This window comes from Ruditapes philippinarum, unplaced genomic scaffold (genome assembly GCF_026571515.1).
Source record: "Ruditapes philippinarum isolate M1 unplaced genomic scaffold, ASM2657151v2 ctg3966_1_1_1_1, whole genome shotgun sequence".
Lineage (NCBI taxonomy): Eukaryota > Metazoa > Mollusca > Bivalvia > Venerida > Veneridae > Ruditapes > Ruditapes philippinarum.
Window position 1 is genome coordinate 24,504 of NW_026861245.1, and position 25,031 is coordinate 49,534.

Genomic DNA, 25,031 nt, shown 5'->3' on the forward strand with positions numbered 1-25,031 from the left:
ATTCATTAGCCCACTATCATTTTCTGCTGACAGTTTTTGATTTCCCACTTGCTCTAGTACAGCATCAAAACCAGTGCACAAAAACATAAATTATTTTCAAGGAATTTTCACCTCTTTTTTTCAAAGATGCCCTTTAACATTGATGTGTTTTTTTTGTGTTTTTTGTTTTGTTTATAATGTCACAAAGGCAATCTTGGCATATCATTTTAACTAAATGTCCTGTCACAGTTTGTTTAAAACAATCAACTAGCTGTGTTGAAGCATTAGGCAGAGTTTTTGTGTGAGGGGGCGGGTTATTTACTAAAACTTAAATATTTTATTTAAAAACAATTTTTTTTGTTAGAAAAAACAAAGATTTCTTAAAATCTTTTGATATTTTATAAGAGAAATTAATAGTAAGAATACAACTGAAATTTGGTACATATGGTTTGTTACAAGAAAATGAGTTTTATATCTGAATTATAAGGCATTTCTCTCCTATCATGTAAGAACATGCATGACTTTAATTTGTCATAAATTACAGTAAAAAGTGTTGTAATAAGCAATATATTGTGTGTTTTAAACACAATTAAAACTGTTTTAAAATACCAAATAAATGTTTTGTACTTTTATTTACTGGTAGTGAGACAAAATTCAGATGTATTAAACTCTGTACTGACAGATACATTAAATGGCAGAATAACGAGAAAAACTAAAATACTTTTAACATTTAACTCTATGTTAACATCTTAACATTTGCACACAAAAAATATCTGTTTTATTATGTTGTATTTAAAAAATGACATTAAAGATTATAATTTATGAGCAAAATTTTGTTTAAATGACAAAAAACCTGTTCTATTCATCAGACAGACACAACATAGAATCATGGCATTGTACTGTAAGAATTCATTGACCTTCTAGAAGTCTAGAACTACTGTAAATAAGTGTCTGCAATAGAACCTGCTGTCTTAAGACAAGGTGTGGATGGCAGCTTGCAATTTCCAGTGCTGTCCATGAACAGACTCAATCAAACCTAGCCTGCAACATTTTCTATTTTGTTGTTCTGGACTTTCTTTAGGAATTCTGTTTCTTCTAATTTGTGCATTGAAATGCAAATTGTTGTATTTTAATTGTCTTGTACATGTTTGTTTGAAACAAAGGTTTTCATTGAATGTACAATATATTACAACATAGTACATGAACCGCGACAGTCTGTAACAGGGATATCTCTAAAATTGAAAGAATTTATAAATTTAAATTAAAGCCTTGGTTCGAATTTGTTGTGAATTTGTTAAATTTGAGCACAAACAATGCAATTTTGAACACGGTTACAAATACTTTCATAAATTTATATATGTATTTTATTTCAATTCTCACATTTAAGATCCTTTGCGCTTTACAAACATTATTTTCAATGATCAAAGGGAGGTAACTAGAACTAACATCTCTACCAGCCATTTGTAGCAAATAAATTCAAATCTGATTTATTCATTTGAATTTATTCATTTATTCAGCTAAAAATTAAATCTTTTGCCAATAATTTAACAAAAAAAAAAAAAAAAAAAAAAAAAAAAAAAAAAAAACTACTTAAATATTGGTCCTCTTTTTTTTTTTTTATAGCAGGCCTATAAACAATTTAAAATTGTACCCCAATAAAACAAAGTGGTTACGGGAACTAACAGTTTAGGATAACCATTATCAGATAAAAACACATTAATTTCTGACTTTTTAAAATACCATTTGAGGGATAAAATGCAATATAATGAAAGCTGCATAGTTTACAACGTAAGTTTGTAAACATTCGGTCCTTAGCCCTTAATCCTTGAAATTAAGTTGATCTTCGTTTACATATTGTAGTTATTTGATTTAGTGACACCCCTCTTGGCTCAACAAAACTTTCTATTCAAGTTCTTTGTGAAAAAATGTGTTCTAAGTACAGAAGTTAATTCTGTTTTGATAATGAGATAATTGTATGGTAATATATAAGCCTAGTGTTGATGTTATGATATTCTTTTAAAACTTCTTGTTGCCTACACAAGACTTAAATTGTCGAGATACAAAAATGTTCAAATACTGTCAAGCAAGTTTTATGAGAAGTAATGGAGATATATGGTTTACATGTAAAACCTTTCTGTCAACCTGCAATGTATAAATGATAAAATATAAATGGTACGAACGGGTTAAATATAAATTTTCTTTTGTATCTGATCCGGGGACTACTTTGTGCCAATTCGTTACATTCCGACACTAATCTGCATCTGAATCATGTAATGTAAAGATCGTTATATTTTCAACTTTTTTTTGTGTACTTCTAGTTTAATTGCTTGTGCTTTTTTACTTATTTTATTCAAAACATTATTTTGATAGTGGTTCATATTTTGAAAAGTGTTCACATTTTAATAATGAGGACACAAAGAACTTTATTTTCATAGCTATTACCTTTTAAAAAACAACAACAACCAAACAGTAATTGACTAGACAATAATTATTATATCTATTGTTTTATTTACCATAATTTTTTTCTCCATAAGTATCACTTAAGTTTAAATTTCAAAAAAGAGATGTGTTTCAGTTAAGTTTTCTTCACTACTTTTAACAGTTTACTGCACTCCCCTTAAAGTAACTTCTTCATATTCATATGTGGTGTGTAAAAAATTGGGTTGAGGCGATGCCTTTCAGGGTACTGTGGTACTTAACTTTTTAAGAATAAAAAGGAAAAGTTTGGCTGAGTTATTTTACTGGTATGGACATTAAGCTGCATCTTTTTTACAAGAACATGTACCCATCAATGTTAAGGTCAATGATCCTAGACTTTTAGGTCAATCTGCCATGTTCATTGGTGGCGCTTTTTATGCAAATTAGCACATGTTGAAATAAGCGCATTATCAAGGGAGACACATTACCCACAGGGAGTACTATACTGTGCTATATTTAGCTTTAACCAAACCTTTATCTTGAACATTTAAATATGCACACAGAATATCTTCTGAAATGTGCTAGCTAGTCTGGCATCCTATGGGAAAGATCTTTTTAAAACGAAGTTTATCCCTGAATTTTGAATCAAAGTTTCTTTTTAAATCAAAGAAGAACAAGAATTTGTAACAGAGTTACCAACGTCCCCCGCCTCGGGGAAGTTTTATATGAAGCATAAAATTGTGCTATTTCAAAAGATTTAGTTATGGATTTCAGGACTTTCAGTCCAAAATTATGATCAATGCTAGATCTGCAAATGCAACAATAAATTTATTAAAGAAATACTAGTAAAATGAAAAACGGAATTTAAAATTCTATCATGTTAACCTTTGACCTCATAGTGGGACCTTGACCTTGGAGGTAGGGGTGCAGGTGTTGTGCATGACATATTGTCTTATTAATATTACTATTTGTGCCAAGTATTTTCTATGTGTGACCTTCACCTTGAAGGTAGGGACACATGTGTTACGCATGACATATCATCTTATCATGGTGATTATTTGTGCCAAGTATTTTCAAAATACCTTGATCTATGAAGAAGTTATAGACAGGACACAAAATAAACCATATAACAGACTCTGTTAACCTTTGACCTCTAAGTGTGACCTTGACTTTGGAGGTAGGGGTGCAGGTGTTGTACCTGACATAATGTCTTATTATTGTGACTATTTGTGCCTAGTTATTTCAAAATCCTGAAGAAGTACAAAATATACCCTAAAACAGACTATGTTAACTTTTGACCTCTAAGTGTGACCTTGAACCTGGAGGTAGGGATGCAGGTGTTGTGCATGACACATTGTCTTATCCTAGTGACTATTTGTGGCAAGTTATCACAAAATCCTTTCATCAATAAAAAAGATACAGACCGGACACAAAATATGCCCTGTAATAGACTATGTTAATCTTTGACCTCCAAGTGTAACCTTCAACTTGGAGGTAGGTGACCGGTTGTTGCGCATGACACATCGTCTCATTATTGTGAACAATTGTGGCAAGTATTTACAAAATCCCTTCAGAGATAAGAAAGTTATGGACCGGACACAACATATACCATCAAATAGACAATGTTGACCTTGAATGAGCAAGTGCGACCTTGACCCTGGAGGTAGGGGTCTGGTTGTTGCGCATGACACATCGTCTTATTATAACAAACATTTGTGCCAAGTTATTTCAGATTCCTTTGATAAATGAAAAAGTTATGGACCTGACACAAAATATACCCTGTAATAGACTATGTTAATCTTTGACCTCCAAGTGTGACCTTGACCTTGGAGGTAGTTGACCGGTTGTTGTGCATGACACATTGTCTCATTATTGTTACTATTTGTGGCAAGTATTTACAAAATCCTTCGATCTATAAAAAAGTTATGGACTGGACACGAAATATACCCTGTAAAAGACTATGTTAATCTTTGACCTCCAAGTGTGACCTTGACCTTGGAGGTAGGTGACGGTTGTTGCGCATGACACATCGTCTCATTATTGTGAACAATTGTGGCAAGTATTTACAAAATCCCTTCAAAGATAAGAAAGTTATTGACCGGACACGACATATATCATCAAATAGACAATGTTGACCTTGAATGAGCAAGTGAGACCTTGACCCTGGAGGTAGGGGTGTGGTTGTTGTGCATGACACATCATCTTATTATAACAAACATTTGTGCCAAGTTATTTCAGATTCCTTTGATAAATGAAAAAGTTATGGACCAGACACAAAATATACCCTGTAATAGACTATGTTAATCTTTGACCTTCAAGTGTGACCTTGACCTTGGAGGTAAGTGACCGGTTGTTGCGCATGACACATTGTCTCATTATTGTGAACAATTGTGGCAAGTATTTACAAAATCCCTTCAAAGATAAGAAAGTTATGGACCGGACACGACATATATCATCAAATAGACAATGTTGACCTTAAATGAGCAAGTGCGACCTTGACCCTGGAGTTAGGGGTCTGATTGTTGCGCATGACACATCGTCTTATTATAACAAACATTTGTGCCAAGTTATTTCAGATTCCTTTGATATATAATGACAAAGTTATGGACCGGACATGAAAGTGTGACGGACGGACGGAAGGACAGACAGACGGACGGACAGACGGACGGAGCCTATTACTATATCCCCCTTTTTTCTTAGAAAAGGCGGGGGACAATAAGAGATGCATGATCAGAAAAATAGATTATGTAGACAACTTTCTCGCAAATCACTGACAATTAAAGAATCTTTTCAGTTCAATTCAGTTTAACATGTTCAAATAAATCAAATACAAGTTAGTGTCATAAATTTGATAATGTAGTTTTTTTCCAATTGAAAAAAGAAAACATGCAATGCACTTACATTGAGTGGGTATCATGTTTTAAAGTGTATAAGTATCACTGTATCATCAAACCGAACAAAACCATGACATGATTTATCTTAACAAGTTTTAAATGTTTGACCAGCCATTAGAATTTTAACAGATAAATTTGCATCAATAATGCTGATTAACTATAATTTACAGCATAATGGACAGTTTCCTTGATCTACAGTTGTCAAGAAAATGTCAACAGAAATATTCGATAATATTTACATCATCACTTGAATAAATGTGAATGCTTTGTTGGATATATTAGTATCCACAGGCCCTGCAGGCAATCACCTGACTGTGTACCAGGTAACCAACAATTTTTTTCCAGAAGTAAATGATAATTTCTCCAAACTTATAATTTGAAACAGCAAGTTAAGCACATGTACATGTATAATGCTGTCATTCATGTGCCTGCCAAGGACTCCAGACGACTCAAGAATTTGCTAAGCCAAAGTGGGTAGCCAAAATACTCTTACTGCTTAGTTGATCATGCAGAAAAAATTAGATTTATCCCTGACATGATCATACTTTACCAATTTGTGGTAGATGCAGCTCCCTTGCATGGCATTCACAATTAACATGATTGTTCCAGGACCTGACACTATAAGGTATCATGTCAACATCTATGTAACTGATATACTGCTGAATGAGATGCTACAATCACTAGCTCACTAAATCCTCCTCTCACTCACTCACTACTAACAGTGATATTACAATCACTAGATAACCAAATCCCCACCACCTCACTGACATTGCTAAAGGGGATGCTACTAGCTAATAAAATCCCACTCCCTTACTCATTGCTGAAGGAGAAAATACAAGAATTAAATCACAAGATCCTTCCTCCACCTATGGCTGAAGAAGTTGCTATAACCACAAGATCGCCAAAAACCTTCCCTTTCTCATTACTGTAGGAGTTTCTACCCAAATCCTTCTCACTCATTGCTAAATGAAATACTACAATCACTAGATAACCAAATCTCTCCCTTCCTCACTCCTTGCTGAAGGAGATACAACTATCAATAGATCAGCAAAGACACCCCAAAATCATTTTACTATCACTAGATCACCAAATCCCTCCCTCACTCATTGCTGAAAAAGATTTTAAAATCTCTAAATCACCAAATCCCTCTCTCACTCCTGCTGAAAGAGATTTTACAATCACTAGATCACCAAAACTCCCTCACTCACTGCTGAATGAGATGCTACAATTACTAGATCACAAAATCTCTCCCTCACTCACTGCTGAATGAGATGCTACAATCACTAGATCACCAAATATCTCCCTCATTAACTGCTGAATGAGATGCTACAATCACTAGATCACCAAATCTCTCCCTCACTCACTGCTGAATGAGATGCTACAATCACTAGATCACCAAATCTCTCCCTCACTCACTGCTGAATGAGATGCTACAATCACTAGATCACCAAATCTCTCCCTCACTCACTGCTGAATGAGATGCTACAATCACTAGATCACCAAATCTCTCCCTCACTCACTGCTGAATGAGATGCTACAATCACTAGATCACCAAATATCTCCCTCATTAACTGCTGAATGAGATGCTACAATCACTAGATCACCAAATCTCTCCCTCAATCACTGCTGAATGAGATGCTACAATCACTAGATCACAAAATCTCTCTCTCACTCACTGCTGAATGACATGCTACAATCACTAGATCACAAAATCTCTCCCTCACTCACTGCTGAATGAGATGCTACAATCACTAGATCACCAAATATCTCCCTCACTCACTGCTGAATGAGATGCTACAATCACTAGATCACCAAATCTCTCCCTCAATCACTGCTGAATGAGATGCTACAATCACTAGATCATAAAATCTCTCCCTCACTCACTGCTGAATGACATGCTACAATCACTAGATCACCAAATCTCTCCCATTAATCACTGCTGAATGAGATGCTACAATCACTAGATCACCAAATCTCTCCCTCAATCACTGCTGAATGAGATGCTACAATCACTAGATCACAAAATCTCTCCCTCACTCATTGTTGAAAGAGATGCTACAATCAGTAGATCACCAAATCTCTCCCTCACTCACTGCTGAATGACATGCTACAATTACTAGATCACCAAATCTCTCCCTCACTCACTGCTGAATGACATGCTACAATCACTAGATCACCAAATCTCTTCCTCACCCATACATTTTATTATAACTGGTTTCAATTAGTTATTGAGACGTTCCTTACATCATAGCTTCTATCCCTTTCAACACTTCAATAACAAAGTACTAAAACTAAGCAGACCACTTCATTTTGTCTGGTCAAACAGAATGTGTAGGTTAGCCTTCCTCTATACCAGCATAGGTCTGATATAACATAAAGAATTGAATTTCATGCCAAATTTTGAGTTTGAAACAGTACATTGATTGTTATCCTAGATATTAAACATATAGCCCCCATACTGGTTTCAGAAATATTACAGGTATTTTAAGTGTTTTTAAATTTATTCAACAGATAATTGAAACATTTCAAACAAGGGTTTGTTGACACACAGGTTTTTAAATGAAGAACAAGGATAGCTGATACAATGTATTGTAAATTGCAGTTACATGTAACAAATACTGGGAGTTAAAGCTGCATGCCTCCAAATAACCCAAAATAGTTCAAGAAAATCAAACTTGAGAAAAATGCACTAAGACTTTAAAAAAATAAAAAGATCTAAGATTCAAGTAATAATTTACCTGTTATGTGCTATTAAGGACTGAATTTGCAGTATTTATATTTCTACTGCATTACTAATACAGTAAGGCCTAAATTTTGCTTATTTTGATATTTTTTTGAATTTGCAGTATTTATATTTCTACTGCATTACTAATGCAGTAAGGCCTAATTTCCTAATTTTTTGCTTATTTTGATATCTTTTTGGTTCGGGGAGGGCCGACCGCTTATGTTAAAAGAACTAGCTTTTGCTGTTTAGAATACATATGAAATTTGTATCTGTTTGGTATACATACATATAGCAATAAAATATGATTAAACTGATATCTTTTTGGTAATTTGCGTGGATTGCAAGTGCTGTTTGTAATGTGTAATTTTTTCTTTGTTCTCTTCAAACTTTTTTTTCTTTTTAACATTCATTTAGGTATACCACCAGACAAGCCAGCACACCCAGGCATAATAAGCACACTATGTACAACAGCCAGATTTTACCCACAAGATCAAGGAGAAAATCTTCATCTGCAGCAGAGGTTTAGACTACCTTGCTTTCATTTAAAAAATCTCTCATAAATGATCAGAAAGTGATTTTGGATAAATTAATCATCATTTTGTATGGGTCTAGTGATATGAGGTGCTGGTATTGTTTCAAGTTACCTCCCTTGGAGCATTTAATACAGAAATCCTGTCTGATTTCTATAAGCAAAGTTAAGAAAGTTTGCAAGTACAGTTTAACTTTTATGATATTAGTTTAACCTCGGTTGGCTCGAACTATCGATCTCTTGAACAAATTTGCACATGCCCTCCGAGTTCGAGCGAACGAAGTTTGACTGTATTTTATTTAAGATCAATAATATTTATAATCAGTTTCTTGTATTTGTAGCAAGCTAACACAAATAGTGCAATATAAAACTGGTTCTTTACAAATTAGTTAACCACAATATGCAATAATTTAATATTTATTAAACACCATGTTTGAATGTAGACAGTTGGTTCTTGTGAGACAGCAGGTTCTATGAGAGACATTTAGAATTATAGAAGGTCAATGAATTCTTACAGTACAATGCCTTTATTCATTAAACTGTCTGTCTTATAAATAAAATTTTAAGTTTTTGTCATTTAAACAGAACTTTGCTCATAAAGAATAATATTTAATGTCATTTTTTAAATACAACATAATAAAACAGATTTTTTTTGTGTGCAAATGTTAACATAGAGTTAAATGTTACAAGTATTTTAGTTTCTCTCGTTATTCTGCCATTTAATGTATCTGTCAGTACAGAGTTTAATCAAACTTTTGCAGACATCTGAATTTTGTCTCACTACCAGCAAATTAAAGTACAAAACATTTATTTGGTATTTTTAAACAGTTTTAATTGTGTTTAAAACACACAATATATTGCTTATTACAACACTTTTTACTGTAATTTATGACAAATTAAAGTCATGCATGTTCTTACATGATAGGAGAGAAATGCCTTATAATTCAGATATAAAACTCACTTTTCTTGTAACAAACCATATGTACCAAGTTTCAGTTGTATTCTTACTATTAATTTCTCTTATAAAATGTCAAAAGATTTTAAGAAATGTTTTTTCTAAAAAAAAAATTGTTTTTAAATAAAATATTTTAAGTTTTGATAAATTACCCGCCCCCTCACACAAAAACTCTGCTTAATGCTTCAACACAGCTAGTTGATTGTTTTAAACAAACTGTGACAGGACATTTAGTTAAAATGATATACCAAGATTGTCTTTTTGACATTATAAACAAGAAAAATCCCATCAAGGTATGTTAAAGGGCAGCTTTCAAAAAAAGAGGTGAAAATTCCGTAAAATAATTTATGTAATTTTTGTGTGCACTGGTTTTGATATAAAGGTTTTGTACAGAACTAGAGCAAATAAGGAGATCAAAAATTGTCAGCACAAAATGTTAATTGAGATATAAGAATACACATTTAAATTAAAAATTTACTAAAATAATAGTACAGTTAGTGACCAGAATAACAGTAAAGTTACTGACCAAAATAACAGTAAAGCCACTGACCAAAATAAAAGTATAGTTAATGACCAAAATAATAGTATAGATAATGACCAAAATAACAGTACATTTAGTGACCAAAATAACAGTACATTTAGTGACCAAAATAATAGGACATACTGACCAAAATAACAGAACATACTGACCAAAATAACAATACAGTTATTGACCAAAATAACAGGACAGTTACTGACCAAAGTATGAGTACAGTTAATGACCAAAATAACAGTACAGTAAATGACCAAAATTACAGTACAGTTACTGACCAAAATAACAGTACATTTACTGACCAAAATAACAGTACAGTTAATGACCAAAATAACAGTACATTGACTGACCAAAATAACAGTAGAGTTACTGACCAAAATAACAGTACAGCTAATAACCAAAATAACAGTACAGTTACTGACCAAAATAACAGTACATTTACTGACCAAAATAACAGTACAGTTAATGACCAAAATAACAATTCAGTTACTGACCAAATTAACAGTACAGTTTATAACCAAAATAACAATTCAGTTACTGACCAAATTAACAGTACAGTTAATAACCAAAATAACAGTATTTTTACTGACCAAAATAACAGTTAAGCCACTGACCAAAATAACAGTATAGTTAATGACCAAAATAACAGTACAGTTAATGACCAAAATAACAGTACAGTTAATGACCAAAATAACAGTACAGTTAATGACCAAAATAACATTACATTTACTGACCAAAATAAAAGTACAGTTTATGACCAAAATAACAATACAGTTACTGACCAAATAACAGTTTACTTAATGACTAAAATAACAGTACAGTTAATGACCAAAATAACAATGCAGTAACTAACCAAATTAACAGTACAGTTAATGACCAAAATAACATTACATTTACTGACCAAAATAAAAGTACAGTTAATGACCAAAATAACAATACAGTTACTGACCAAATAACAGTTTAGTTAATGACCAAAATAACAGTACAGTTCATGACCAAAATAACAATACAGTTACTGACCAAATAACAGTACAGTTAATGACCAAAATAACAATACAGTTACTGACCAAATTAACAGTACAGTTAATGACCAAAATAACAGTACAGATACTGACCAAAATAACAGTAAAGCCACTGACCAAAATAAAAGTATAGTTAATGACCAAAATAACAGTACAGTTAATGACCAAAATAACAGTACATTTACTGACCAAAATAAAAGTACAGTTAATGACCAAAATAACAATACAGTTACTGACCAAAACAACAGTACAGTTATGACCAAAATAGCAATACAGTTACTGACAAGAATAAAAGTACAGTTACTGACCAAAATAACAGTTGTAAAAAGTGTAGTTGTATTGTTAAGTTCAGTTCACCACTTATGCCTCTGAAGTGAAGAGAACAGAGAGAAGAAAAGTCATCATGAATCCTGGGGAATTATTAGGGAGATAAGAAAGTTTGTGGATAGGGAAGGTTTTAAACTCACAACCTTTTATACTTTCGACCTTTAACCTGCTTGAAAAGAAAAGTGATCAGTCTTTGCCACCTGTACAGAGCTACACCAACAATCTGACCAGGCTCTATACTGTCGGTATCTTAAAAAAAATATTTTTCGCATTTTGATAATAAAATCACTTTAAATGGACTATTTCAAATCAACTCCCTTATAAATCCATTACACAAATCCAGCAAATAAAAGGTTAATTATCTGAGATTAAAATGAGTATTATAATCATTCAGATTATCACTCCAGTAAAATTCAAATAAAAAAAAATCATAATAAAATTCATATTTAATTTAATCAATACCTTAGCTTAAGATCCAAAAATGCTGATTTTTTAAATATTTTTTTCATTCTAAATTGTTTTTGGTGTAATTTTTGTGAATTATCTACTCTTATAAGTTATATGAAATATTTTTGTAAATTTTCATTAGTAAATAATTTGTTTATATCTAACAAAAGGAACAAGAGAAATTTAGAACTATAAGTTTTAATTTGTACATAGAAATTTTAAACTTTAAATGTTAATGAATATAGGTCCCAGTTTTTTTGCTTAAGTTTTCAACCAAAAACATTTCAAATAAATAGTTTTTGCATAATTTAATGTCATAATATAAGCCAATAGTATATTTTTTTCTGACAAAAGTTAAATATTGTCACAGGTGACTGTAAAAAAGAATAGTTGGCATATTTTACCATTTACATCTTAGTTTCATATCTGCATGTTCCCAGGACCTGAAGGTTTAACTATTTTGTTATTTACTCTAACAATCATTTTTAAAGGTAATTGGAAAATAAGAAAAAAAAAACACCCTTTAAATGCATCAAAGTCACAATTTACTATGTATCAAACTGATACCAAAGTTTATCTATGTTTGTTTACAAGTGTTCTATGAAACAATAATGAGCTTTATGAACTCTTTGAAGATTTTAATCCAGGGCTGTACTATTGAAAGAATAAACATTTTGGACCGTTTTTATTGACTTAAGTAAAACAAATGGCCAGGCTGGGAATGTGTTAAGTCAATCAGTCAAATACCTTTCATAAAATAGACCATGTTACCCATATTTCATGATCTTCTTTATCTGTTTTTTTTTTAAAAATGGAGAAACAATAAAAACACCCTACTCAATAAATATAGCCATCTCATAATGACATTACTGAAAATGTTAACATTAGACAATTTAAATCTAGTTTCTAAATACATTTAATTCTTTTTCACAAAACAAATCAAACACTGAATAAAATGTTAATATGAATTAACCATTAAATAATATGAAGTAACCATTAAATAAATCAACATAATTAAATTGAAATGTGGCTCAAAATCATACATTTTCTTTTATACTGCTGTAACAGAAAGTGGTCAGCCTTTGCCACCAGTATAGACCCCCAGCACATCCATGCAGTCTGACCAGACTCTCTATTGTTGACTGACTAACTTAACTAACTTAAATTTTCATCTTTATACACAAAATAGATAATGGACAGTTCCAAATATGGAAGCTAGACAAGTCAATTGAAGAAATTCAGCAAGCTTATAATGATTAACAATATGATGAACAACAAAAACCAGAGAGTAGCAGCACTGTTCTAATAAATATTTATATTTTAGCTAAAATTCTGAGATTATGAAACTGAGAGTGCAAATGATTTTATATTCTTTAAAACTATCCAAGCAGCTTTAAAAAAAAAAAAAAATTATTGGGTTTTACGTCACACCAACACAGTAAAGGTCTTGTGATGACTATCCAGCTTTACTGGCAAAGGAAGACCTCAGGTGCCCCTCTGTGCGCTATTTCAGGCACAAAAAGGCATTAGAGTAGAACCACAGACGTTCTGTAAGCTAGCCCGATAGCTTTCCCACATGGAAGAATCCAAAGACACTTGCAAGATTCAAACCTACAGCCATGAGAGGCAAGTGGTTTTAAGTCAAAAACCTTAACCACTCATCCACGGATGCCCCATCCAGGCAGCTGAAAACTGAGTGGGAATGACTGGTTATCAGAACAATAAATAAATGAAAATGACCTTTGAAGAAATGAATGATTTATAATCTCTTATATAAGGCTTGTTTTTCAAAAAAATATTGTAATTACAAACCATTGTTACCTGAGAATTTGCGTAAGTTGTTAAGTATTAATAAACCCTGAAAAAAATCTCATACCTTATAATGAGCCCCATAGAAACTGAGCTGTCATTCACAAAAGAATTATGTAAGGGAAATAACTGTGGTAAGAAAACATACAAGTAAGTAGAAGAGTAAGCATACTTAGATCAAAGCACAGAAGGCGCTGAATTTGTTTATATTCAAAGAAGGCATTTTACTATCTGAAAATGAAGATTCATCTTTGACAGTGGAAGGTGGTGTTTCTGATGGAAATCAATTAAAAGTTTATTCCACAACAACTAATTCCATGAAGTTCTAAAGAATAAAACCTGGCTTATATTGAAAATTATCAGTACAGTAATTATGCACCACTTACCATGCCTGCAGTTATCTGCCTGGCTACAGAGAGTAGATCTCTGGGGGAAAACATGTCAATGTCTTGGTTGATATACCCATCACCTTCTGTTTCTTTCTGTATATGAAACAAGATTTTTTTAAGATTTTATTTAAACAGTAGACTGTAACCACATATTGATCTTTGTTTTGGTATACATAGAATCGGTGAAGTCTTTCAAAAGTTTTTGTGTGCAAACAAACTGCCCACAGACAAAGTGTTAAGTAAGCCATAGGCACTGCAATAAAATTATATATACTGAACATACTGTTTACATATAAGGATTTAAACTCCTAGTAACAAGTGAGTCTTGAAGTTTTGGGATTTGGGGATTTGAGTCTTTTTAAATAAAGTGTCATCAAAAGATACAACAGCACAGGTTTATACATTTACATGAAACTTAGATGATTAATATAATATAATGTCTTACACCCAGAAATACCAGTTTATTACAGTTTTTGCATTCTATCCTGCTATCATTTTAAAACCATTCCAACATTTTAACTTTGATCTTAAATAAGAAACATTGCTTCACAACCATATGAAATTCTCTTAACAACATTGCATAACATTCAAAATACTCAAAGCTACACTACATATAACAATTATAAAACAAACCTGTTTACCTAATTTCTTAAGACCTTGGTTTGAGATGTCAATTCCAAGACATGAACTACAAGTTTTGGGCAAAGATAAATAACAAATAATAAGCATTTATAATGCCAGTTCACTGATACGAGGGTTGTCCAAAAAATTCGTGCACTGCAGTTATTGTCGTCAGAGTTATTAATAAAAACAAATGAATTATATATCACTTGAAAGAAAAATTTGTCTCAAATAAGAAAACAAAAGAAAAAGCCGAGTAACCGGCGTGTCATGTAAAAGAATGGTCATTGAGTTACCTAAGTAACGTAATACCGGCGCATGGCAAAAACATGGGTTAGTTCATTACTGTAATTGTATTGTTTGTTGCTTGTAAATATAAAGTGGTATTTGCTTTTTATGTTATAATTTGTTTTACTGTCAATAGAGGAATGATTGATGTAAAAGTATTGTGTAGTTTTTATTGTTTTTTATGCAACGTACATGTAGCATATTCCACCAGTGCAGGAATATATTGGACAACCCTTGTCACATGCGCCGGCATTACAGACGGACGTCTGTCTGACTGGTTGTCATCGTCTACCGACTCTGTGTCATTTAAAAACCAGCTTTGGTGACACTGAACTTGTCCCGCTTGCCCTTTTAAGTTCTTTGTAGGTATCTGTTGGTGATTTACCAATATTTGCACCAAATTTAATGATCGTCAGTATTTCCATACCTTTAGCGACTGACATTTTCACGTAATTACAGTATTGATGACCGCACACAAATGTTTGTTTACGACTGTTACTATAGGGAAAATGACGCCATAATTTGTAATGACGTTAGGAATACGTACACACACTTTTCCCTGAATTTTAACGTTAATATGTAGTGTTTAAAAAAACCTGTGATGCATCAAAGTAATGAACTAACCCAATTTTTTGTCGTGCGCCGGTATTACGTTACCAAGGTAACTGTATGACGATTCGTTTTCAGAACATGCCGGTAACATGTTTTTTTTCTTTTGTTTTCTTATTTAAGATATATCTCCCCTTCAAGTGATATATAATTTATGTTTTTCTATCAATAACTCACACGACAATAACTGCAGTGCACGAATTTTTTGGACAGCCCTCGTATATGACCCAAAAAAAATGCATTTGCATAATTAATTAAATTTTTGGCCTGAAGAATATCCAGAGAATGCCCCGAAAATGCATCAACTCTTGTACCAGCCATACCAAAAGCATTAACCTATAGAAGACCAAAAGCAGACAATTAAAACATATTGCAACAACACTTACCTGTTCCATTTTATTTCTGATGTTTCTGAAATAAGCCAACAAGTCACCATGTGGCATGTGCTCTACTACCAAACAATATGGCTGCCGTAACGTGCAACATCCCAGAATGCTCACTATGTTTCTATGGTAACCAATGTCTTTCATCATGTCAATCTCCTTTAGGAAATTTTGTATGTGTGTCTCATCTGCTCTATCTGCAAATTACATGTATATGAGATATTCTAACCTTTAGCTGGCTTGTGGCAACTGAATACAACTATGCGACCAGTGCTGATCAAAATCAGCTGGTATATTCGTGCCGTCTGCTCATTGTCAACATTGTTAGCTCTTCATTCAATACAAATTCTGAAAGTTACCCTAAAAATGAGGAATGGATTTGTCCAGATTGAAAGATGGAGAAGTCCATTAAGGTTATTTTGAGGGATAAGGGTTAAATACACGATATCCTTGTTATATGATGAACCCACTCGCGTTTAAGTTAGGAGAATAAGGAATACAAATCTGAGCAGTCAATAGTATAGTCTGCCCTGGTAGCAAATGAGTGCAGATTGATCAGATTCTATACAAATTTGTGCCACTTAACTACAGAGAGATAGTCAAGCATTACATGACTGCCACTTTTAAGTCCTGCACTTGGGTTGCAATGACAAAAGGGCATTCATTACCTATTATTTAGACTTCATGGGTTTTTCTTGGAAAGATATAATTATAGGGTATTTAAATCAAAGCTACAAGAAACATTTATTACAGATAAAAAATTTATACCTTGTAACATCTTTACAGCCACTATCACATGTGTACCTATACCATTATGTGTTGTGTGTGAGTCTATCCCACGATGCATCAGCAATGATTTACTGACACGCCCTTTTACTACCTGTCCAAAAGCCCCACTTCCTAGGATCCGCCCCATTTTTAGACAGCAGTGGGGGAGCTCCCAGTGGTCAGCAACTACAGTAGGAATATCTGTATCATCACCAGCACTGCAATTATGCCAACATCAACAGTCTTATATCAATAGTTATTTACCTGGTATATTCAATATAATATTGTATATATTCAATATAATATTGATAAATCTGTTTTGTATGGTGGCTGATTTGGTACACTTTGCGCATTGTGTTGTCAATAGCGACAACACAACTTATATTGTTATCGCCTTTTCGTCTTGTCGCTAGCGCAACGCACCAAAAAGCACCTTGTCACATTGTTGTCCTGTTGCTCGTGAAGCACGCCAAACGGCCTGTTGTTGTGTGGTCCATTGTTGTGATGTCACCCTGTCACTTGGTTTATAAGGCAATCCTTCGATTTGAGCCGAGCGACAATGTGACATAGCAACAACAAGCTGCACGACAATGCGCAGTTTGGCATGCATTGTAAGCGACAGGTGACAAGAGAGAAGTCAGACAAATCGCCATTTGGCGCTTTGTCATGCTGTCACTAGCGACAACCCGACACACAAAAGCGTTTTGGAATCAGACACAATAGTTTAGTGTGTTTTTTTTTTATAGTTTTAAGTAACGACCCCTGTTATTAAGTACTGATTAAATGCCACGAATAGTTTAGTGTTCTTAGTTAAAACAAATAATATCAAGGAGATTGAATTTGTGAGTTATTACCTCAATAACTGTAGAGATTTGATAGAACATGTTTAGAATGCAAGGAACAACTTGTCATCGTTAAAATTTATATTGTGTTGTGTGTGTGTGATATATTTTTATCTGAAGTTGCCAGGACAGCCATATCACAGTGGATAATCCAAATTACAGTACCATTCTTGCAAGCTTTTACAAGTCAATGTGTACCATGTCTTGCAATTACAAGCACCCGCTACTTCCAATCATTGTTCCTTTCTCGGGAGTCTTAATTTTTTTAACTTACACACTTTCTTGCAAATACAGGAAGAAGACTTTTATATTAATCCATTGTACATATTGGCATAATTTTTTGGTGTCGAGTGTAGCAGATTCATAAATAACTCCATTCAAGGAGAAACACCTGGTTCAAACTTGAAGTGTATAGCAATAGTATTTCTATCTTTTAATTTTTTTGTCTACAATAATGTTTTAAAGGGTCAGATTATGAATGAATTATAGTGTGTCATATTATATAAAAGGACTTATCAAATGATAATTAAGTGCCAAAGCTAGATTCTGAGATATGCTTGTTCTGTGTCAGAATGTTAATGTTCTGGGTCAGAATCTCACTTCTAGAGGGGAGATATTTCCCATACACAAATAGCACAATATCTCAACAAATAGTACAATAAGTTGGACTAATAAAAGGACATACTCATGATCTGGAAGTCTCATCACAAAGTAATGGTCACCATCTTCCCCTATATCATCATCTGACGACATCAATCTTTCCTCGAGGTGTTTGAAGTGATGACGACGAAGGAGATATTTGACAGCAACAGATGTCAGTATCATGGACACAACCACACCTATCATCACATATAGTGGTGTCAGCTGATCTCCTAGGACTGCAAATATGAAAAGAATATAAACAAGAGAGCCATGATGGCCCTATATCACTCACATTAGATCCTCTGTCTAGAAAAGGAGTTATATAATTTTCAAAGAGGTAGGCAATGCCTATTTGCGAAGAAGGTTTTTAAATATTTTACTTTAAGTCAATTTTTATTATCTATGACCTATATATTCAATTAACCAGAACCATTGAACAACTTTGGTAGAGCTTTATGCAAGGACCATAACAGGTAATTATCCTTCATTATCATTTTAAAGGAAAGTTTGATTTGAATTCAAGGCATCACATTTTTTTTTAAATTATAAATTTGTTTTACATTATGATAATTCTGTATATCTACCTATATTCTCCACCATGTTATCTGTAAGAAAACAAGAACAAGCTGCTAAATTTAGTGCAAACAGGGGATAAGCAATATGTTTACTACAATAAATTACTGAGTATTAATCATATTATATATAGATATAAAATAAACTTAGTGTTCCTCATGATTATTAAAATTAATGTTGATTGACAAATATATCATAACCATCACCTATTCATTTCCTTTACAAGATGACAGACATTATTAGGAATTCATGACTTTCACATATTGACAGGAAGAAAGGTTTTCATACATTTGTATGTTGACATAAGTTTGTCAAACACACACAAAAAAAGGAATTTTAAAATTCCCTTTTGATAAGTACACATACAATTATGAGTTATGTTTGTTTAACCATCAGTCTCGACAGTATCAGAATCTACCCATGTGACTACAGCCAGCAAATCAGTGCCATATAATTATATTCTCCACCGTTCGCTATTGAATCAGTTATATGTAATCCCTAAAAATGATGAATTATTTTGTCAAGAATGAAAGATGGTCAAGTCCATTTAAAATATTTAGCAGGTTATGGGTCGTTTATTTAGGTGATACAAATATATTATAAAAACTCTTTCATAAGAGACTAACATACCTGCGAAAGGATTTGTGAAGGTCCACAGTGTTGTGTTTTCCCAATCTTCCAGCCCAGGTTCATCATCTTCTTCCCTTAGATATATCACCTATAATAATGTCAGTAAAAATCTTACAACTTTCAGTCAACCTTTATACAATGTATACCTTTATCTCTTGTAAATGAAGGCAGTATAGATAAGTTTAAATATTATACATAGTCTCTAATGATGGTTTTAATTTGTAAATATTTTTTTATGTTATCAAAAATAGAAAAATAGGATTTGCTTAATTGAAAAGATTATGAAAAATAATAAAATTGCAGTGGCATAAAAATTTACTGAGAAAAATAAGAGTGAAAGACTATTACCTTTACCCCATACTTTTTCACATCATCATTTAGAAGATTGACTGTCAAACTTGTCTGATTCTGTGAAATTTAACAACATACATACATCTTAATGTCCTCAGTAAACATACAATAACGAAACTTGTATGAAAAATAATAATTATTTTTTCTTTGTTCATTTAGCTAAGTAATAGAAAGAATATTGAAACATGAGGCTATCTAATTTGTATGAGGGGGCATAGCCACCCCCCCTTGTGTATAAATCAAATTGTCGAGTGTTTTGATGTTCTTTGTCTTTTGTATCAGTGTCACAATATGAAACCCTAGAAAAAAGTAGCCAATGTACAAGCATCTGAATATGACTTTTCTGTCGTTATACCTTTCTGTCTTGTCGAAATAAGTAAACCCAAGTATAAATGTTGTCAATCAGCAAGCATGCTCTAGTTCAATCCGGACAGTCAGATTACTGGAGTGCGGGTAACTAAATACCTACTGTGCATGTATGGATATAAGATGTATACATTTTCAATTAATTTTGAAGGTTGAACTGACCTTGACCTTAAAATGACATTGACCATGAAGGTCAAGTTATTGATTTTTAGTTAAATTGTCATAATTTTGTTATTTATGTACAGGTTTAATTAAACTTTAACATTAAACAAGACTTCCTACCAAACAAACATGTTGAATAATTTAGATGTGACCTTGACCTTTAACTACTTGAAGGTCTTGTCCAAAGTGTTGTTGTGGCTAAGTATTAAAACAATACACAAAGAACTTAAAAAGTTATGATTAAGGTAAAGTTTGCAAATGGGAACGCCAACATGACTGTAACAATACCTCTATTTTTTTCTCTCAAAAAAATGTCAAACTTAAAATCAGCAAAATTTAACTTAGAATGTCAAGGTCATTTATGAATGAAGACCAAGTTAAGTCTGACCTACATGAAGGTCTTGGCCCATGGTTAAAAATTGCGGACAGCAATGCCGACATGACTGTAACAATACCTCTATGTTTTTCTTTGAAAAAAAAAAATCGAGCTAAAAATTATTTAAAATATAACAAGAGCAACATTGTCGCAATATACGCCCGTTACAGAAGCTTTTGACAGAGATGTGGGCATTATAAAAATGCATATAGGAGATATTCTCTGGGCAATATCTGGAAAATATCTGGCTATACTATCATCTCTGGTGATTTTTTTATCTGAATTTTGCCTCCTATATGTGACCTTGACCTTGGCCACAGGGTCCTAAATTTTACACGCGACACTCCGCCTCACAATAGTGAACATTTGTGCCAAGTTATAATGAAATCCCTCTATGCATGTAGAAATTTTGCTCCGAACAAGTGTTTTTCTATGATCTCTAAGTATGACCTTGACCTTTGACCTAGAGGCCTGATTCATGCGCACAACACGGCTTCTCATAGTGGTGAACATTTGTATGAAGATTCATTAGAATCCCTACATATGTGTAGGAGATATGCTCCGGACAAAATCTTTATAATTTATTATCTTTTGTGACCTTGACAATCATCTTTATTGATCTTGATCTTGCATATGTTAATCTAAATTAGATGTTCACACAAGTAGTCATGAAAATGACCATTTGTGTTTCAATCCTTCAATAAATGATTACTTAATGGTCCCAATACACATTTTCATATTTTTATCTGAACTTTGACCCCTATGTGTGACCTTGACTTTGGCCGTAGGGATCTAAATTTTAAACTCGACACTCTGCCTCACAATAGTGAACATTTGTGCCAAGTTATATTGAAATCCCTCAAAGCATGTAAAAGTTTTTCTCTGGACAAGAGTTTTTCAATGACCTCTAAGTGTGACCTTGACTTTCAACCTAGAGACCTGGTTCATGCGCACAATAAGGCTTCTCATTGTGGTTAACATTTCTATGAAGTTTCATTAAATTCTTTCATGTTTTTGAATATAGAGTCAACATACTTCCTTTTCTTTAAACGGGGCCAATATTTTCCAGTAATTATGGAAATAAAACAAGAGCAACATTGGGGCAAAATATGCTCGTCATAAAAGCTTTTTTCTGAGATGTGGGCATTATCTACAGTCCGACCCCGGTTATTCAACAACCCTTTATTCGAATACCCGGAATTATCCGAATTAGATCGGTGGTCCCGTCTTTATCTCTATATAAATCAAAATAAATTCAAACGTATTATTCGAAATGTATTATCCGAATACCTCCTATTGTTCGAAGTAAATTTTTGGTCCCGATTATACAATTATGAAAGAATTTCACACCTAATTTTCGAAGCCAGACTAATTGGTGCAGATCAACTCGCTAACCGTTCCAAAATACCAGAGTTTAGCTATAAAAACCGTAGTGACAGCACGGCCATTATCAAGGCTTTGCACGAAAGGAAACAATACATAATGTAGAATAAAATGCAAGTATTTATGCATTCAATATTAAAAAAAATATATTTTTACGCATCTTTCCATGAATATCTATAATAATTTTACTTGTATAGTGACCTTACCTCGCAAACATTAACCTAAATTACATGTGTCACACTTGTAATCATAACAGTTATCATTTGTGTTACAATACATCAATAAATGATGACTAAATGGTCCCATACACAAACTTTGATCTCTCCATGACCTTGACTACCTGGATTATGTACTTCAAAATTGTAGTCATGAATATGACCATTTGTGTTTCAATTTCTCAATCAATGATGACTAAATGGTCAGAAAACAAATTTTCAAATTTTTTTCGGAACTTTGATCCCTTTGTGACCTTGACCTTGGCCACAGGCACTTGAATTTTTTGCATGCAACATTTGTGCCAAGTTATATTGAAATCCCTCTATGTATGTAGAAGTTTACCCCAAGACAAGTCTTTTTCAATGACCTCTAGATGTGACCTTGACCTTTGCCCTAGAGAGCTAGTTCATGCACATGACACTGCTTCTCATAGTGGTGAACATTTCTATGAAGTTTCATTAGAATCCCTCCATATGTGTAGGGGATATACTCTGGACAAAATGTGCATATTTATCATCTTTAGTGACCTTGGCCATGCATATATTAACCTAAATAATATGTTTCACACCCAGTCATGATAATGACCATTTGTGTTTCAATCCCTCAATAAATGATGACGAAAATGGTCTGAATACATTTTTCATATTTTCATCTGAACTTTGATCCCTGTTTGACCTTGACCACAGGCACTTGAATTTTGCATGCAACACTCAATCTTTCAATGGTGAAAAATTGTGCCAAGTTATATTGAAATCCCTCTATGCATGTAAAAGTTTTGCTCCAGACAAGTGTTTTTCAATGACCTCTAAGTGTGACCTTGACTTTCAACCTAGAGACCTGGTTCATGAGCATGACACTGCTTCTTAAAGTGGTGACCATTTCTATGAAATTTCATTAAAATAACTCCATGTATACAAAGTTTTTTTGCCTGTTTTCCTATATCACATTTCTATAGACCACAATCTTTAAAACCATTAATATTATTTACTGTTATAGGTAGACCAAGTATTAATATAGGCATGAACTGACAGCTGAAGAAAGCTACCTTCTGCCAGTAAGCTTGATAGTTCCACACATAAAAATTCATGTCAGAATTTAAACCCACATTGGTCAGGGTAAAGTGATAATAAGTCAGCACCCTCTATAACTGTTTGTTTGTTTTGGATTAAAAGTTATTGACACAATAAAGGTCATATGGCAACATTCCAGCTTAACTGGTGAAGGAATACTTTAGTCCCCTCCGTGCATTATTTCAGGCTAGAACAGGCACCCGAGTATAACAAACAGCTTCAATAAGGTAGCTAGATAGTCTGTGAAGGGATTCAAACCAAAAGTGATGAGGAGCAAGTTATTTGAAGTTGTCGACTTTAACCACTTTGCAACAAAGGCCCCTTTCTTTTACTCTATCAAAGAGTTATAACAAGGTTTGATGGTACATTGTATATGTACATGGAACTGAAAATCAGACTGAAAGCTAAGTACACACTCATGCATTGTAAAGACATAAATGATAATGAATGTCTTTGTAAGTACAAATTTCAGTGTGTTTTAAGCCTTCAGTCTGCCTTTATGAATGATAAAAAAGATAACACACAGCAAGATGAAACACAATTTTATTTTCCCATTTCTGATTAGTAGCCATTACCATATTTCAAAGATACACTAAATTTCAATCAAAATGGTATGGTATTTCAACATTAAAAGGCTTTAAACACACTGAAATATGTCCTTCCCTAGCCGACTGACAGCGACGGAACAGGTCTCACCTCATCATCAAATATGTGTAGATTCTGCAAAATCAATTCATGAAGATTTCAATCATTCAATTGTGGATGACCAGTTATAGAGTATTGTTATGAACATCAAGTATGCAGGAAGCAAAAAATTGATAGCAAATGAAACTAGAACTATCACTAAATGTGATTAATACCCCGCAAGACTGCTTCGGATATGAGGAAGTTACTAGTAACAGAATACCTTGCAAAAGAACTGAAATAGAGTTATGGTTGTAGGCAATTAAAGAAATTTGTGGTTCTTGTATGTTGCATTTCCTTTCAATGTGGTTGAGCATTGATGAAATTTATTCAATTACTTTGTAAAAAGTCCAAAAAGAGTTATGCTTCTTGACCATTGGATGAAGTTTCATTGAATTCTAAACATTAGTTTTTAAGTTATGCACCTGACAAGGAATGGTATCAAAGGGCAATAACTCTATTATTTGTCAAATGGTGTTATTGTTTTAGTGCACTGCACTTCCTCTTATTGTGCTTGACCATTGTATGAAGTTGTTTTGAATTCCAACCAGTAGTTTTCAAGTTATGCTCCGGACAAAAAAAAGCAATGGAAAAGTAACAAAGGGCAATAACTCTGTAATTACTTTAGATAGAGTTATCATTCATATGCACTGCACTTCCTCTTATTGTTCTTGACCATTCTATTAAGTTGTTTTGAAATCCAATTATGCTCCGTACAAGAAAAAGTTACAAAGGGCAATAACTTTGTAAATAGTCAAGATGGAGTTATGGTTCTTGTGCACTACACTTCCTCTTAGTGTGCTTGACCATTGTATGATGTCATATTGAATTCCAACCATTAGTCTTCAAGTTATGGTCTGGATAAAAGAAAGCAATTGAAAAGTAACAAAGGGCAATAACTCTGTAATAACTTTAGATAGAGTTATGATTCTTGTGCACTGCACTTCCCCTTATTGTGCTTGACCATTGTATGAAGTTGTTTTGAATTCTAACCAGTAGTTTTCAAGTTATGCTCTGGACAAGGAAAAGTAACAAAGGACA

At 33.1% G+C, this 25,031-nt stretch overlaps 1 protein-coding gene across 1 annotated transcript in view; it reads right to left on the reverse strand.

Moving 5' to 3' along the window:
• Positions 1-25,031, reverse strand: part of LOC132715026 (uncharacterized) — a 73,303-nt gene that overhangs the window by 14,771 nt on the left and 33,501 nt on the right. The window contains exons 15-21 of the mRNA XM_060697997.1: positions 19,731-19,790; positions 19,383-19,470; positions 18,764-18,784; positions 18,223-18,415; positions 16,696-16,913; positions 15,931-16,124; positions 14,024-14,119 (exon numbers count right to left, since the gene is read on the reverse strand). Coding sequence (XP_060553980.1) covers positions 14,024-14,119; positions 15,931-16,124; positions 16,696-16,913; positions 18,223-18,415; positions 18,764-18,784; positions 19,383-19,470; positions 19,731-19,790 — 870 coding nt within the window. The remainder of the gene's footprint in view (positions 1-14,023; positions 14,120-15,930; positions 16,125-16,695; positions 16,914-18,222; positions 18,416-18,763; positions 18,785-19,382; positions 19,471-19,730; positions 19,791-25,031) is intronic.